Source organism: Crocuta crocuta, unplaced genomic scaffold, assembly GCF_008692635.1.
Source record: "Crocuta crocuta isolate KB4526 unplaced genomic scaffold, BGI_CrCroc_1.0 scaffold28, whole genome shotgun sequence".
NCBI classification, from domain to species: Eukaryota; Metazoa; Chordata; class Mammalia; order Carnivora; family Hyaenidae; genus Crocuta; species Crocuta crocuta.
Genome location: NW_027533256.1, coordinates 10,611,924 through 10,630,467, shown reverse-complemented (window position 1 = coordinate 10,630,467; position 18,544 = coordinate 10,611,924). Strand labels below are relative to the sequence as shown.

Sequence of the window (18,544 nt, the reverse complement as noted above, 5' to 3'; positions counted from 1 at the left end):
TCTGACTTTGGCTCGGGTCATGATCTCACAATTCGTGGGTCTGAGCCCTGTTTTGGGCTCTGTGCTGACAGGTCAGAGCCTGGAGCCTGCTTCAGATTCTGTGTCTCCCTTTCTCTCTGCCCCTCTCCCACTGACGCACTGTCTCTCAAAAATAAACAAACATTAAAAACATGTTTAAGTCTTTATGGAAGAAAAAATTATTGTAAATAATCAAACTCATAATGAAATTGAATATTTATTTGAATTTCTTCTGGTAATAGCACTCAACATATAAGAAAAACAAACCAAGCTCTGAGATTTTGTTTTAAATGTAGCCATTTTTCAAAAAGTGAAAAGTTGGATTCTCTATTTAATGGCAATAAGTGAGACCCCTTCTATTGTAAAACTACCATTCAAAAAAGTAGTATTTTAAGAAATATATAGTATGATTAACATGATGTGTTTTATAGAATGGATACATATCTGAATGCCAATCTGAATATGGAAGAAATATGGAGGTGTTGAAACCACACTGGGAAACGAAATGTTCTTTTTTATAAAAAGTAGTTTGAAATAAAAGGAACTTACTAGTAAACTCAATAAATTTTCACATGGGATTTTTTAAAAAACAAATCTCTATCCCCCACCCGCCCCTCCTCAAGAAAGTGGTGGATTTGAGTAGAGCCCTTACATGACGGCACATTTCTGTACACGTGGAAGCTGTTTTATATAGTCAGTGATAATTTCCTAAAGTGCATCTTTTGAAGACTTGTCTGGTAAAACTGCAGTATCAAATATAAAATACTTAACACAGGACATGCAGTAACAAAGCTAAATCATTATAAAGTTTTTAAAACTACTTTTAAAACATCTGATTCACCAAAGAATAAAGATGTCAAATATAGTAGCAGTCTTTCTCCAACAGTGTGCATTGTATGCTTTTGTCATTAGGCAAATCTTTTGGAGTCGAACAAATGTAATGCAGTCTAAACAGTATTTCTTCTGCCACTGTAATACGATTCCTAGGCGCAGAGCAAGAGCTAGATTTTTGGAAGTTTGGGTGCGTTAACCACAGGATTTGCCTCCTGTAAGTATCTCCTCCCTGCACTCTTGTAATCATAGGTGCAGCCGTGAGCTTCTGCATAGCGGTGAGATGCGCAGAAGTTGTTTCCACATCTAAAGCACAAAAAAATTTCATGTGAATAGTCACATTTCTAGAGCGGCTCATCTCCTAGGGAGATGAGAGCTTGACTTACAGTATGCAACAGGAGCCCTGTGGTTCTCTTTAGCAATTTTCAGCACTGATATTTCCCTTGTACTCATAAACCAGCACAAGTGCCCCCAAAAGAGAGTTAACTATCCATGAATATGAGTTTATAATAAAGGATCTATTATGGAATGAAACAGGACATAGATCTTTATGAAATGGTAAAATTGCAAAAGCTGATAAATGTCTACCATGTCTCTTATATCTAGTAAACCCGAACTGGTAAGAAATTCTGTCTCAAAAGAAAATTATGTAAAACCTAACTATGCCAGAAAAGGATTTTTAAAATATTTCTATCAACGAGATGAGCTGTTTCTATCTGAATAGAACGCATTCCAAAAAGCAGCATTTATTTTTAATGCCTGGACTCAAACTAAGGGCAGACATCATCCCCAGAGCATATTAATCAATGTTAAAGAAAGAAAAAATTATGAGAAAATTCATTACTTTTTGTGCATAGAGTATTTATCTGTTTTGAAATAAAACTGTAACATATAATTGTTAAAATTAATAGTACATTCACTTTAAATTTAGTTCTTTTTTTGTTCAATTTAAAAAAGAATCTTGGCGGAGGGGGGTTCTTCCAAGTTGTATTCAAACAAAAACCAGGCATATCTATCATAAGACAAAGTGCACTCTCCCATTGGTTTAAATCTCCTAACTTGGAGGGCAGGAGAGGATCTCATGATTTATAAACTCATGAGCTATCTACTTTGTCATTCCTTCAGCCAATTTAAAGAATGTTGTATATTGTATCCCCATGCTGGGTCACCACAAAAAAAGCATCTCAGCTTTTCTAGTCGGCCAACCTGCCTGCATTCGTAGCTAGTAGCCAGTCCAGTTTTCTTTCCACAGAGAAAACAATGCTTTGCTGCTTTCTTCTTTGTTTGAATTGAGGCTTTCACAGGTGGGAGGTGATGAGGACATTCTCCTGATTAAGGAAAGGACACCTTGATTACTACAGGCATAAAATTTTAAATGTGAAATAGTATTAGGCAAAACATAAAACACATCCCCATCACAGCAAACTTCTTTGCCATAAAAAACTTGTGCTATTTTATATCCAAAATTGTCTACAAAATCTACAAGTAAAGATGCAGTAGAACTGTCCTATTTTTAAAGATGAGGTGGGTTTCTACTGACAGACTTATATTTTTAGGACTTTTGTACACACCAGTATTTTTCCGATTATTTCTAAGGGCATTCAGTAATTGTAAAGTACACCAAACCTTGACAGAGAATTAAGAAAAATCTGGTTCAAAATCATGTTTATGAGGCCTCTGAAAAACAATGTAATATGTAATACAAACACACTATTCTTTTACACCAAGAAGAAGCACCAGAGTTTCATGAAACTGGTCTTTTAGTTCTGATTACATCATTAAAATTATAGTTGTCAAACCACAGACAAGTTTGTTATTCTTTCAAAACTTCAATTTGTTCATTAAAAATTTTTTTAAACATTTATTCATTTTTGAGGGACAGAGAGACAGAGCACGAGGGCAGAGAGAGAGAGGGAGATACAGAATCTGAAGCAGGCTCCAGGCACTGAGTTGTCAGCACAGAGTCCGATGAGGAGCTTGAACCCGCGAACCATGAGATCATAACCTGACCCGAAATCGGACACTTAACCAACTGAGCCACCCAGGCGCCCCCAATTTGAAGATAACATAATGTGTTTTTCTCCCTTATGTTTCTAAGTGCTTTACAGTCAACTCAGTTCTCACATGTAAAAAGCATTCTGAAAATTTTTAATATTGTAATTATATAAAATACCATCTTATCAATAGTGATTAATGTGGTGTACTGCTCAATTTCACAGTACTATCTTTCCAAAAAGTATTTACTAAATTTTGTACTATTGTAATTTTATCTTAAAAAAACAGCATATCTGTTATTACATATGAAATAATTAAATCAATTTCTTTAATTAGTAGGTGAAACTCTCTTACAAATAAACAAAATTCCAACAAATCTGATTCAAGGAGAGGCTCAAGTCTCCATCCACAGCTGTTACAATAACAGTACAAGCACATGGTGCTTGGTGGCACTAAAAGGCCAAGGAGCCAGAGGCAAACAAAGAAACAGAACAAGGAGAAGGAATGAGAAGAAAAATGGTAGGGTCCCAGTGGTACTGGTACCTATTCTCCACTATAGAAAAAAGGTTTGTGAGGCCTTGGCTGAATGTTTATATGGCAGCTAAAAGTCTCTGAAGATCCTTCAAGGGCTCAAAAAATTGGAATTACAATGAGTTGGTGCTATGCCTTTTGCCACCCAGAAAGGGTGCTAGATATAGAAACCCAGTAACTTTAAGTCAGCTTTATTTTTTTTTATTTTTTTTTAATGTTTTTATTTATTTCTAGGAGAGAGAGAGAGACAGTGTGAGCAGGGGAGGGTCAGAGAGAGAGGGAGACACAGACTCTGAAACAGGCTCCAGGCTCTGAGCCGGCAGTCAGCACAGAGCCCGACGCGGGGCTCGAACCCACGAACCGCGAGATCATGACCTAAGCGAAAGTCGGACGCTTAACCGACTAAGCCACCCAGGTGCCCCAAGTCAGCTTTATTACCAGTCTGAAATACTTTCCTATTTCCTAGATCTTGTCCAAAACTGGAAACTAACTGAATGACTCCTAATGGTAGAAACACAATTGGGAAGAACTAAGTGAATGATTCCCAATGGTGCCTGGGCACCAGCTCAGTTAGCACTTTCTTCTTCAAGTGCACTTAGAGTTATCAAGAACAAAGGTGTTGGGGTACTTTCCACTTCTTAAAAAATGAAAATAAGATAAGCATTTACATAGGTCACAGAGGAAAGGCATACAATACCAGATATTCTGCAAGCTCATCTAATTGTAATTATCTTTGAAATTCAGGTTTAGAATATTCTTCTCCAGTGGAATAACCTAATGATAATTTTTTAGTTCAGTGTAATCATAGTTTCCTTTTTCCTGTCCTTGGAATCCCTTAACTCAATGCTTCCCAACCTTTTCTCATTGAACTACTCTTTTGAAAGTGCAGAAACATAAGACACAGTAGTGACAAGAATGAGTTGGCACAGAGACACAACTGCTGTCTTCTCCTATGAGAATAGTTTCTGTGTGTACCTCTACCCACCAGAGAAAACCATTTATTAGTTATTAGGAATATATAGGTTTCCTACTATTCTTTAGACTGGCATTCAGGGTTTATATGTCCAATGATACCTTTCCAACTTTCCAGAGTCATTTTCTGTCATTTGCCACATCATACCCACTCTGAATGAAGCAGTAGACCCATTCACAGATGCAATCTCTTCTATAATGCTAAACGGGTGATGGGCATTAAGGAGGGCACTTGTTGAGATGAGCACTGGGTATTACACTAAGTGATGAATCACTGGGTTCTACTTCAGAAATCAATACTACACTGTATATTAACTAACTTGAAATTAAATAAATAAAATTAAAAAATAACATAAAATAAAATAAAATGCTCTATTTCAACCTAGTAACCTTGTCAACCTAGTAAATCACTATTTGTCCCATAAGAACATATCATCAATCATCAATTCCTCTCTGAAGCCTTCTCTCAAATGTGTTTATTGGACATATGATACAGCAAAAGTCAGTAAAATAATTCCAATGTGAAAAGTTGCTTTTCAAAACAAGATTAAAGATATTTGGATTAACTCATTTGTTTGGCATTTCCTAGTCTAATAATTGATCTAAGAAATGATCTATAAAAATTTACTCAAAAAAATGCGGTCAACAAAATAGTAACAGTAGTGTTCTAGATGCAAATTTGTTAATTATATGCCTAAAAATGATAACTAGAACTATGAAGATAGGTAAGATTTCCAAAGAAGACCCTATAGTTAAAAACAAAGACCACCACCAATGGAAGAATTTAGCAAATTAATTAAATAAAATGTATACTTAAACTCTCATTGACTCTTCAAGGACATTCAGAATGATACAGTTATTACTGAAAGGAAATGGCAACAAGTTACGCGGCCCTTGTTTGGGTAATCATCACTGCAGACAGCAGTTGATGGCCTGACTTAAATGAAATCAACCAAAAGAGTGTACACCTGGGTACAAGCAGAGGGCTGGTAAAACAGGAAAAAGAAAATCAGGTTTACGAAATGAAACAAAACAAAAATCTACAACAATATGATAGCTCAGAATAAAAAAAGAAGAAGAAATGAAAAAGAGAGAAACAAAGGAAAAGAAACTATTTCAGGAAGGAGGGCCACAACAATCAAACGAGATAAGGATACAGAAGCATCCACTAGATTGAAACTGTGGATATCTTTGGTGACCACAGCATCAACAATTTCAGAGGAAGAGTGAGGAGAGAAATGAAAAAGCACAGAAGCTCAAATTAGAGTTCAAAGTTGATATATTATAGTAACTGTGTGGTACTGGCATAAAGACAGGCAATAAAGAACCTAGAAATAAACCCTCACATATAGGATGAAATGATTTTTGACAAGGGTACACAAGACAATGGGGAAAGGACAGTCTTTGTAATGAATGGCACTGGGAAAACCAGATATACACATGAAAAAGAATAAAGTTGGGCACTTATATTACACCATACACAAAAATATATACATTAAAAAATTAATTCAAAATGTATCAAAGACCTATCTGGAAGACATAATACTATAAAACTTTTAAAATACAATATAAGGGGAAAGCTTCAAGACATTAGACTTGGCAATGATTTATTGGACATGACACCAAAGTCATAGGCAACGAAGAAAAAAACTGACAACATGGACTGCATGAAAATTAAAAACTATTGTGCATCAAAAGATACTATCAGTAGAATAAAAAGGCAGAAACATTTAGAAGAAAATATTTGCCAATCACATATCTGGTAAGGGATCAGCATCCAGAATATATAGAGAACACCTAAAATTCAACAACAAAAATGAAACAACTCAATTTAAAAATGGGAAAAATATCTGAACAGCACTTTCTCCAAAGATGTACAAATGTCTAAGCACATAAAAATATACTCAACATCACTAATCATCAGGGAAATGCAAACCAAAACCACAGTGAGATATTACCTCATACCTACTGGGATGTCCATTATCAAAACAAACAAACAAACAAAACAGAAGATAACAAATGTTGGTACAAATATGAGGAAACTGGAAACCTTGTACACTGTTGTGTAATATAAAATAGTGCAGCCACTATGGGAAACAGTTACTCAAAAACTTAAAAATTCAATTACCGTATGAGCCAGTAATTCCATTTCTGAGTATATAATCAAAAAAATTAAAAGCAGGGTCTCAAAGAGATATTGGGGCACCCGTGTTCATAACAGCAGTATTCACAAGAGCTAAAACGTGGAAGCAACACAAATCTCCATCCACAGATACATGGATAAGCAAAATGTTGTATATACATACAATGGGATGATATTCAGCCTTAAAAAGTATGGAAACTCTGACATATGCTACAACATAGATGAACCTTGAGGACACTACGCTAAGTGAAGTAAGCTAGACACACAAAAAAACAAAATGCTGTATGATTCCACTTATATGAGGTCCTTCAAGTAGTTAAAATTACTCAGACAGAAAGTAGAATGATGGCTGCTAGAGGCTGACGTGAGCGGAGTGGGAGGATGAGGATTTAGTGATTAATCTGTACACGTTTTCAAGGTAAAAAGAATTCTGGATGGAGATGGATGGTGGTGATGGTTGCCCAACAATGTAAATATTTTATATAATGCTGCTGAGTTACACACTTAAAAATAGTTAAGATGGTAAATTTTATGTATATTTTACCACAATTAAAAAATTGAAAACATGTAGATATATTAAGACTTTAAACTCTGGGCCTTATGTAGAAGTGAAAAATAAACCCCAAGTATCTCTTTAGAGGCATAAAACTCATGTGACAAACATAACATATACTACATTGGTTGTCATATCAGTTTTATATACTTTTATATAAAGTATCCTTTAGAACCCTGAGGCTACAAAGGTAGTACATCTTTGGTAATGAGTTTCATCCCTAGTCTGGGTATTAAGTCACAAAAGATGATGATAATAATGGCTTCCTTGGAGATAAAGACTGGCCAGTGCACCTTTAAGGTGTTATTGGCAGAATGGACTACCAATGTTATGACCACTTCTGCTACTGTGCTTTGAAAGGGGCTGATTCAAGGACTCTTTTTTTTTTTTTTATCCAGAAATAATCAGTTCATAAAAAGGAGCTCTTCCTACTATCCTTGATATTAGATCATAATGTCAAGAAACACCTCACTAGGATACTTTCTCAAAACCCAACCAGCAGCCCAGCATGGCTCTAGAGAGGCCAGCGACAGAGGGAATTACACATTAATTCTTCATCCTTCCTGTCTTTTCACTTAAACCATATCTTTCCCCAGGCAACAGAGACCTCAATTTCAATTTTTGTTTTATTCTTCAAGTATGTTCTGCAGTCAGTTCTAATAGTCATTTTCTTAAGTGGAACAAAGTTTAGGGAGAGTTTATTCTGTACATACCACAGAGAACCTTCCTCTTATTTCTCTCTGAAAAAAACAGTATGCATAATGAAATGATTCTCAGGCTTATATTTTCAAAATTATCTGTAGCTTACCTACTACTCTTTTCCCTGCTGCTGTGTTATTTCCATTCATTCCAATGCCTCGGGCAGACTATAATTAAAACACAAAACATCTACAGAGGTAAGTTAATGGAGAACAGAAGATAACTAAACATGAAATACTTGTATTTCATTATGGAAATACTGTTGAGCTTTCATTTAATTAAATTAACTCGCAATTATTTTCCTTTAAGAAAATGAAATTTGATGGTGTAAATAAAAGTTCTTACATGGGAAAAATGAATAAAAATATTTAGCGTTGGGGCACCTGGGTGGCTCAGTTGGTTAAGTGTTTGACTTCAGCTCAGGCCATGATCTCACAGTTTGTGAGTTAAAGCCTGTGTCAGGCTCTGTGTTGACAGCTCAGAGCCTGAAGCCTGCTTCAGATTCTGTGTGTCTCTCCCTCTGCCCCCCTCCCCCACTTGTGTTTAGTCTCTCTCTCTCTCTTTCAAAATAAATAAACATTAAAAATTTAAAAAAAAATTTAGTGTTAAAAATAGATGATAAATTATCGACAAAAAATTATTTTTAATTACAATTCTCAATTTAGGGCTAACACCTTATTTAAAATTCAACTATCAGAAAGATTTTCTGGGGGGGAGGGGGGAGATGGGCATGGAGGGCACTTTTGGGGATGAGCACTGGGTGTTATATGGAAACCAACTTGACAATAAACTATTTGTAAAAATAAATTAATTTAATTTAATTTAATTTTTAAAAAAAGAGGAAAAGAAAAGATTTTCTACAAACTAGATTAAGATTGGGGCACCTGGGTGGCTTAGTTGGTTAAGCGTCCGACTTCCGTTCAGGTCATGATCTCACGGTTCATGGGTTCAAGCCACACGTCAGACTCTGTGCTGAGAGCTAGCTCAGAGCCTGGAGCCTGTTTCAGATTCTGTATCTCCTCCACTCTCTGACCCTCCCCTGCTCATGCTGTCTCTCTCACTCTCTCTCAGAAATAAAACATAAAAAAAAAAAACTAGATTAAGATTTTAAGAGAAACTTATAAAAAGAATTCAACTTTAGGCCTCCCTCCTTACATAAAGAAAAAACAAATGTTTAATAAGATGAATAACTAAAAGGGTAACTAGTAGAACATATTACAAAACAAATACTTACTAGAAAATAATCTGTAGATTCTAACTGGGGAGAACTTTTCCTAAGGCTTTCTTCCTGAGAGTGCTGCAGGCTCATAGACAGCCCCATTCCAGAGGTCCGAAGCCTGCCTGCCCCACGCGTGCTCTGTAAGCTATCTCTGCTTGCACTCCGAGCCAGCGAAGCAAGAAAATCTATATTATTTACACAACCAACAGGCTCTTTGGAAGCCTTGTTAGCCATTTCTGTGATATCCCGAGCCTCAACTTTAGAAATAACATCAGCTCTTTTCCCAGGTGAATCAACTTTCACAGCTCGAAAGCGAGTAGTCCTAGAGAAAGAATCAGTTGTATTTCGAACATCCAGTGACCGAAGCATATTTTGTGAAGCAGAAGACTGGAGACTCCCAGACTCAAAACATTTGGATTGTCTCTGTGGTTTCATCAGAGAATTATGGAATGACATTGGTGTAGAACAGCGAAGAGGTGACAAGAGTCTATTCTTGTGAGGACTTAATTCATGGTGGTCGAGAACTGTAGTTTCTACTGATTCGTCGCTCAACATTCTTGCAACATGTTTAAGATGCTGTTCTGCAGCTTTCAACCCTTTATCACCATTACTGAGTAAGAACTCTGGATTTACCTTCCGTGTGCCTTCTAAGCCACTGCTCTGTTCATCGGTGTTTCCTTCTGTAAATGAAGCAAATGAACCCACTTCAGGTAGAAGTGATTCTTCAGTTACACATTCATCTGAAGTTGTAAATAAAGTAGTGTCATCCTCATTATTGGATGACAAATTTCCTGAAAAGTGTTTTGTCCGCCTAGGCAGGAGTGATCCAAGATGGAGAACAGAATCAGCAAGTTCTTTGTCATTTTCCAACTCGGTATGGGATATCTGAGGTGGTAGTTTGATGTTACTATTGGAATGAGACAGTGTGTTACTCTCCCAGTTACCATCTTCCTTAAGAAAATTGCTATCAATAGATGATTTGGGTCTATCAGTAGAGGGCAGAGTAGCCAAATTTGAAACTGCATTGCTGGAAGATTCAGGTAGACGCATACTCCCAGGAGAAGATAAACAAGACTGCCCAATGTGAGGGAGAACCCTTAACAATCTGTGGCGAGCAGCTGCCGTGGAACTACTAGAAGGTCGAGGAGCTATAGGTGGACGAGGTTTTACCTTGACAGCTTTCTTAGGCTAAAAAAAAGAGTGAATATATAATTCCTTATAGTCATTTTTGTCTACCCATTAACAAAAATTAAGGAAGGAAGAAAATGTTATTTACTGCAGCAATGGCATTTTGATTACCTCAATTTAAAATGTTTTAAAAGATTAAAATCTTAAGTTTAAAACTGAGATGAATTTTGCTCTCTTCCTCCATTGAAGATAATTTTCTGAAAAATGTTAAAAAGAATTTTATTTATTTCCCTCACTACTGATCATTTGCCAGAGTTTTGCTGAAAAGAAAACTCACTGATTATACTAGATATGATACTGCTTACCTATTTTAGGCCCCCAACAATTTTTCCTAGTGAGATGAATAAGTGTCGGCTACACAGGTACTACAGGAAAGAGTTAACAGGCCTCCACTGCTATCCTTGAAAAGGCCTGCCTTCCAGGATAGCCCTCAGCTAGCTTCTGGGAACTTGTATTTCAAGAGGGTTCCCATCACCCTAACATGAAGGTGCCTAACCTGTTTGTGCAAGGTCTATGGTTAATGCTAAACACTAGCTTTCCTTCTGGGAGTCTGGACTTTTGGTACATGCTAGACAGAGGGTGTCTACATGAATAGCCCCCAGTAAAAGCCCTGGGCACAGACTCTCTAATAACCTTCCCTGGCAGACAATAATATTCCACATGTACTGACACAGCTCACTGATAGACAGAGCATGTCCTATGAGACTCCACTGGGAAAGGACTCTGGGAAGTTTGTGCTTGGTTTTCTCTGGACTTGAGCCATGAGATTTTCCTGTTTGATCATCTTACTTTATATCCTTTTGCTGTAATAAATCTTAGCCACAAATACAACTATATGCTGGTCCTGTGAGTCTTCCTAGCAAATCATCAAACTGCAGAATGCTCTAGGGGTCCTCAATATAATAACTTAATAAAAGTATTACAACAATTTATGATGTTATGGATAAACTTAAAATGGAAGGAGAAAGAAGCAACCTAAATGCCCATCAACAGATGAATGGATAAAGAAGATGTGAGAGATATGTACAATGGAATATTACTCAGGCATAAAAAGAATGAAATCTTGTCATTTGTGACAATACACATAGACTTTGAGGGTAGTATTATCCTAAGTGAATTAAATCAGAAGAAGTTAAATACAATATGATTTACTTACATATGTAATTCAAAAAACAAAATGAACTAACAAAAAAGCAGAAACAGACCCATAAGTATAGAGACCAAACTGGCATTTGCCAGGGGGAGAGAGGTAGGGAGATAGGCAAAAGGGGATGAAGAGGAGTGGGAGATACAGGCTTCCAGGAGAATGAGTCATGAAGATAAAAGGTACAGCATAGGAAATACAGTCAACAGTATTGTAATAGTGCTCTGTGGTGACAGATGGTAGCTGCACTTGTGGTGAGCATAAAAGCAGAATATACAGAGCTGTGCAATCACTATGCCATACACCTGAAACTAATGTAAACACTGTGCGTCAACTATACTTCAATTTAAAAAAAAATGTTAATGGAGAGAGAAAGAAAGCCAAATAAGTTCATTGATTATAATTAATAACTAAGAGTCAAAAGATACCTCTCAAAAATGGAAAATAAAAGAGTGGAAGGTTAAGTAAGGAAAAGGCATATAAAGGACATGATAATAGATACTAATCTAAAGTTAACCAATAGATGGGGCTCCTGCGTGGCTCAGTTGGTTAAGCGTCTGACTTCAGCTCAGATTATGATCACAGAGTTCATGAGTTCGAGCTCCGCGTTGGGCTCTGTGCTGAGAACTCAAAGCCTGACAACTCTGGAGCCTGCTTTGGATTCTCTGTCTTCCTCTCTCTCTGCCCCTTACCTTTTAGTGCTCTGTCTCTCTCTCTCTCTCAAAAATAAATAAACATTAAAAAATTTTTTTATAAAGCTAAATAAAACAAAAGCCTTCTGAAGTACCAAAAAGTACACACTCATACACACACATCCATACATACACAAAAGAGATCATTAAAATACTATAGATATATCAAAATAAGACATTTGAGACCATATATGAAACTCATACCACTAAATGTAAATGTGATTAAGTTACCTATTTTTTTTAAATTTCAAACTAGTTCACAAATCAAAAAACCAACTCTATAATGTATATAAAATATATACCGAAAACAAAGTAATTCAAAAGTTAACTTCATTTTATTTAAAAAATTTTTAAGATTGTATTTTTACATGATCTCTACATCCAACATAGGTAGGCTCTTAATCTTGGAGTTGTGAGTTTGAGCTCCACAATTAGTGTAGAAATTACTTGGAGAAAAAAAGTTTGCCTAAAAGTGAATTTTAAAAGACATAGGAAAATTAAATGAAAACAGTAAGATATCAAGGGTTATGGGCCTGATATCTGGCAAGGAAAATTTAAGCTGAAAGAGATGAAACATCTTATAACAACTGCAGTAAGCAGTATAATTAAAATGCAATAGTTTAGGGGTTATATTTAGGTGGCTGTTGGTTAAGCGTCTGGCTTCAGTTCAGGTCATGATCTCGAGGTCTGTGAGTTCAAGCCCTGCATCAGGCTCTGTGGTGACAGTTTAGAGCCTGGAGCCAGCTTCGATTCTGTGTCTGTGTCTCTCTCTCTGCCCCTCCTCCACTTGTACTCTCTCTCTCAAAAATAAACAAACATTAAAAAAAAACTTTTTTAATAAATAAAGTAAAATAAAATAAAACAGTCTACGCAACAATCACACAACAAGCACCTTCTTAAAGCAAAAAACTATGGAAGATGAAAAGGGAAATACATAGATGTCCAACAACAATGGACTTTCATGTATCATTATTTTTATCAAAGAAACATTAAGCTGACCAAAAGAAAGGAAACAGGGAATCCAAACAACCGAGCACTAAGATCAATCTTATAGTTATCTATCAAACTTTTACCCTGATGATAGCTAATGAACCATCTTCGGAAGTACACTGGAATATTCATGCAGAGTGATATTAGATCACAAATAATCAGGTTTTATTAAGCAGAAATACAAACAACATTATGTGATTTCCATAAAAATCATTGTTTTTAATATGAATAAAACTAGAAATCAAAAACAATGACAAATCAAAAAGCTTCGCTCACCAGGAATTTTTCTAAATGCTATTAAACAACTCTTGGATACAAGGGGAATATCAATTAAAATTGCAAATTTTCTTTTAAAAAAATTCTGCAGATTGACATTATGTGCCTCCTGATGCTTTGCACTGAGAAGAACATATCATATAAGTAATATTCTGCCAACAATGTTTAGCCTGCATCTAATCATGATGAAACAATCAAACAAATTCAAATTGAAGATATTCTACAAAAAAACTGGCCTACATACAAAAATATCTGACAGGAAGAAGGCCAAGAAAGAAACAGTTCTTGTATAAAAGGAGACCAGGAAAACATAATAACTAAATGCAATGCATGATTCTTGACTAGATCTCAGATTGAAAAGAGAGCAAAAATCAAAACAAACCAAAATCAAGTACATTACTGGGCCAAAGAGAAATATGAATACAGATGACAGAATGTGTATCAATGATAAATCATGTGTATGGTAACTGTATTATGGTTATATAGGAGAAGGCCCTTGTTTTGAAGAGATATGCAGAATGAAGTATTTAGGGGGAAATGATATCTGCAACTAACTCCCAAATGGATCAGGTGAAAAAATAGGGAGAAAGCAAATGTGAAAAATGTTAATTGATGGGTTACGCTAAAGTGTATATATGTATATGCACGTCTGCTGTGCTACTGTTACAACATTTCTGAAAGACTCAACATTTTTCAAAATACAAAAGGTAAAATAAGTAAGCTTTCGGACAAATGCTGAGAGAATCCACTGTTAGAAACCTTTACTAAATGAAAAGAAATACTAAAACAAATAATTCAGACTGAGGGAAAATAATCCTTGAAGGAAGCATGTAATTGCAGGAAAGAATAAAGAGCAACAGAAAAGGTAAATATTCAGCAATGTTGCAGAATATAAAATCAACATGCAGAAATCTGTTGCATTTCTACACACCAATAACAGAGAAAAAGAAATCAAGGACTCAATCCCATTTACAACTGCACCAAAACCAAGAAGATACTATGAATAAATCCACTACACATGAAAAGATATGCAACATCACTCATCATCAGGGAAATACAAATCAAACCACGATGAGATACCACCTCACACCTGTCAGGATGGCTAAAAATAACAACTCAGGCAGCAACAGATGTTGACGAGGATGTGGCGAAAAGAGGATATTTTTTGTCCTGCTGATGGGAATGCAAACTGGTATAGCCACTCTGGAAAACAGTACGCAGGTTCCTCAAAAAATTAAAAATAGAACTACGCTATGAACCCACTGATTGGACTAGTAGGTATTTATCCAAAGGATACAAAAATGCTGATTCGAAGGGGCACATGCACCCCAATGTTTATAGCTGTGCTACCGACAAGAGCCAAAGTATGGAAAGAGCCCAAATGTCCATCAACTGATTAACGGATAAAGAATATGTGGTATAGATATACAACAGAGTACTACTTGGCAATCAAAAAGAATGAAATCTTGCCATCTGCAACAACGTAGATGGAACTAGAGGATATTATCCTAAGCAAAATAAGTCAGAGAAAGACAAATATATGATTTCACTCATTTAAGAGTGAATTTAAAAAACAAAACAGAACAATATAGGGGAAGGGAAGCAAAACTAAGTTAAAAACAGAGAGCGAGACAAACCATAAGAGACTCTTAAATACAGAGAACAAACTGAGGGCTGTTGACAGGGGTGTTGGGTGGGGGTGGAGGGAGGGTTGGGCATTACTGAGGGCACTTGTTGGGATGAGCACAGGGTTTTATATGTAAGTGATGAATCATTAAATCCTATTACTGAAATCATTATTATACTATATGTTAAGTAACTTGGATTTAAATAAAAATTTAAAAAATAAAAATAAAGAATAAACCCAACCAAAGAGGTAAAAGAACTATACTCTGAAACTATAGAAGACTTACAAAAGAAATTGAAGAGGACATATGGGGCACCTGGGTGGCTCAGTCAGTTAAGCACCCAACTGTTGATTTTGGTTCAGGTCATGATCTCATGGTTCATGCAATCAAGTTGGGCTCTGCGCTGACTGCACAGAACCTGCTTAGGATTCTCTCCCCCTCTCTCTGCCCCTCCTGCACATGCTTTCTCTCTCTCAAAATAAATAAACATTAAAAAAAAAGAGGACACAAAGAAATGGAAAAGCATTTTCTACTCACAGGTTGGAAGAACAAACATTAAAATGTCTATACTACACAAAGCAATCTACATGTTTAATGCAATCCTTATCAATATACCACCAAAATTTTTTGCAGAGCTAAAACAAACAATCCTGAAATATGTATGGAACCACAAAAGACCCTGAATAGCCAAAGCAATCCTGAAAAACAAAAAATTGGAGGCATCATGATTTTGAACCTCAAGCTATATTACAAAGCTGTAGTCATCAAGACAGTGCGGTACTGGTGCAAAAACAGACATATAGATCAATGGAACAGAATAGAAACCCCAGAAACGTACCCACAACTGTATGGTGAACTAATCTTTGACAAAGCTGGAAAGAATATCCAATGGAAAAAAAGATGGCCTCTTCAACAAATGGTGTTAGGAAAACTGGATGACAACATGCATAAGAATGAAATTGGACCACTTTCTTACACCATATACAAAAATAAAGAATGGATAAAAGACCTAAATTTGTGACAGAAAACCATCAAAATCCTAGAGGAGCAAATGGCAAGATTTCACTGACCTCTTTGACCTTGGCTGTAGCAACTTCTTACTGGACACATCTCCAGAGGCAAGGAAAATGAAAGCAAAACTGAACTATTGGACTTCATCCAGATAAAAAGCTTCTGCACAGTGAAGGAAACAATCAACAAAATGAAAAGGCAACCTACAGAATGGGAGAGGATACTTGCAAATGATTTATCAGATAATGGGCTAATATCCAAAATCTATAAAGAACTTATCAAACTCAACACCCAAAAAACAAACAGCCCAGTTAAGAAATGGGCAGAAGACATGAACAGACATTTCTCCAAAGAAGACATATAAATGGCTAACAGACACATGAAAAAATGTTTAACATCACATTTCAATTATCAGGGAAATACAAATCAAAACCATTATGAGATACCACCATACATCTGTCAGATGTCTACAATTAACAAAACAAGAAACAACAGGTATTGGTGAGGATGTGGAGAAAGGGGAACCCACCTGCATTGTTGGTGGGAATGCAAACTGGTGCAGCCACTCTGAAAAACAGTATGGAGATTACTGAGAAAGTTAAAGATAAACTATCCTATGACCCAGCAGCTGCACTATTAGATACTTATCCAAAGGATACAAAATTACTGATTTGAAAGTGCATATGCACCCCAATGTTTATAGCAGCACTATGAACAATAGCTAAAGTATGGAAAGAGACCAAATGTCCATTAACTGATGGATAAAGATGATGTGGTATACATATATACAACTCAGCTACCAAAAATAATGAAATCCTGACATTTGCAACAATGTGGGATGGAACTAGAGTGTATTACGCTAAATGAAATGAGTCAGGTAGAGAAATAAAAATACCACATGACTTCATTCACATGTGGAATTTAGGAAAACAGAGGACCACAGAGGAAGGGAAGGAAAAATAAAATAAGATAAAGACAGAGATGAAGGCAAACCATAAGAGACCCTTAACTATAGAGAACAAACTGAGGGTTGTTGGAGGGGAGGGGAGTGGGAGATGAGCTAGATGGGTGATAGACATTAAGGAGGGCACTTGTTGTAATGAGCACTGATTGTTATATGTAAGTGATGAATCACTAAATTCTACTCCCAAAACCGATCCTACTCTATATGTTAATTAAATTGAATTTAAATAAAATCTTAGAAGAAAAATACTTCAAAAAAGTAATAAAAAAATAAAACTTGGTTGTACAATAGTATGAATGTACATAACACTAGTGAACTATATGTTAACTTAAAATGTACATTTTTACCACAATTTAAAACAATTTTTAAAAATTTTTAATTATAAAATCTAGGTGTGGATAAATAGGTATTCACTGTAAAATTCCTTCAACTTTGCTGTATGTTAGAAAAAAAATTACAGACCAATTTCCCTGATAAACAGAACTCCTAAATACATTAGCAAATTAAATATAAAGATATAAAAAGAAAATTTCAGCACAGCCAAGAGTGGCTCATTCTAAGAATGTAAGAATGATTTCATATTTAAAAAAATTTACCACACTATCAGAAGATTTTTATTCAGTGCCAAATGATTTTCAATTTCTCTTTGGATTTCTTTGACCCATCAATTACTTAGAAGTGTGTTATTTCCAAAATATTTAACTTTCCAGATATCTGTTATTGACTCCTCACTTTATCCCAGTATAGCAAGAATTATTTGTATAATCTGAATCTTTTAAAATTTATTGGGACTTGTGTGATAGCACACAATATGGTTCTGAGTGTACTGAACAAGAATGGGTATCCTGCTGTTCTTGGGTGGAACATTCTGGTAAATGTCAATTGTGGCAGGTAGGTTGGTAGTATTGTTCAAGTCTCACATCCTCTCTGATTTTCTATCTTTTCTACCAGTTTTTTGAGAGTGTGTGGAATTCTTCTGAAATAACTATGGATTTGTTTATTTCTCTTTGTAGCTTTTGCTTTAAGTATTTCAAGTTCTGTTATTAGGTGCATAAAAATTTAAGACTGTGAGGAAAGACATTTTTTTTCAATAGAGCTAGGACAACTGTTCTCCATCTAGAAAAAACTATCTTTACCCTACTTCATATTATATATTTTTAACTTATTAATGTTTATTTATTTTTTGAGAGAGAAAGACAGCGTGAGCAGGGGAGGGGCAGACAGAGAGGGAGACACAGAATCCGAATTGGCTCCAGGTTCTGAGCTGTCAGCACAGAGCCTGATGAGGGGCTCAAACTCATGAACCATGAGATCATGACCTGAATTGAAGCTGTATGCTTAACCGAGTGAGCCACCCAGGTGACCCCACGTTATATTGTTTTGAAAAAGGATGGATTATATAACTAAATGAGAAAGAAACAATTATAGAGCTTTTGCAAAACTGTTTGGCATAGTAAATAAAGCTACATATATACCTACCCTATAACTCTACAAGTCCATTCCTAGGTTTATGCCTCAAATAAAAGAATGCTATATCCACCAAAACCATGTATAAGAATGTTCAAAGCACCTCTACTTGTGAAAGGCAAACACTAGAAAAAACCCAACCTGTCAAAAAGAGGAGAGAAACAAACTGAAGTATAGTCATACAGTGGAACGGTACAAAGCAGTATAAAAACAAAAAAAAAAA

The 18,544-nt window shown here is 35.8% G+C and overlaps 1 protein-coding gene across 1 annotated transcript in view; it reads right to left on the bottom strand.

The window, feature by feature from the left end:
• Positions 1–239: 239 nt before the first annotated feature.
• ZFAND4 (zinc finger AN1-type containing 4) overlaps positions 240–18,544 on the bottom strand; it is a 74,766-nt gene continuing 56,461 nt past the window's right edge. The window contains exons 7-10 of the mRNA XM_077746480.1: positions 8,977–10,149; positions 7,852–7,909; positions 2,060–2,177; positions 240–1,155 (exon numbers count right to left, since the gene is read on the bottom strand). Of these exons, the coding sequence (XP_077602606.1) occupies positions 1,020–1,155; positions 2,060–2,177; positions 7,852–7,909; positions 8,977–10,149 (1,485 nt within the window). The 3' untranslated portion in view covers positions 240–1,019. The remainder of the gene's footprint in view (positions 1,156–2,059; positions 2,178–7,851; positions 7,910–8,976; positions 10,150–18,544) is intronic.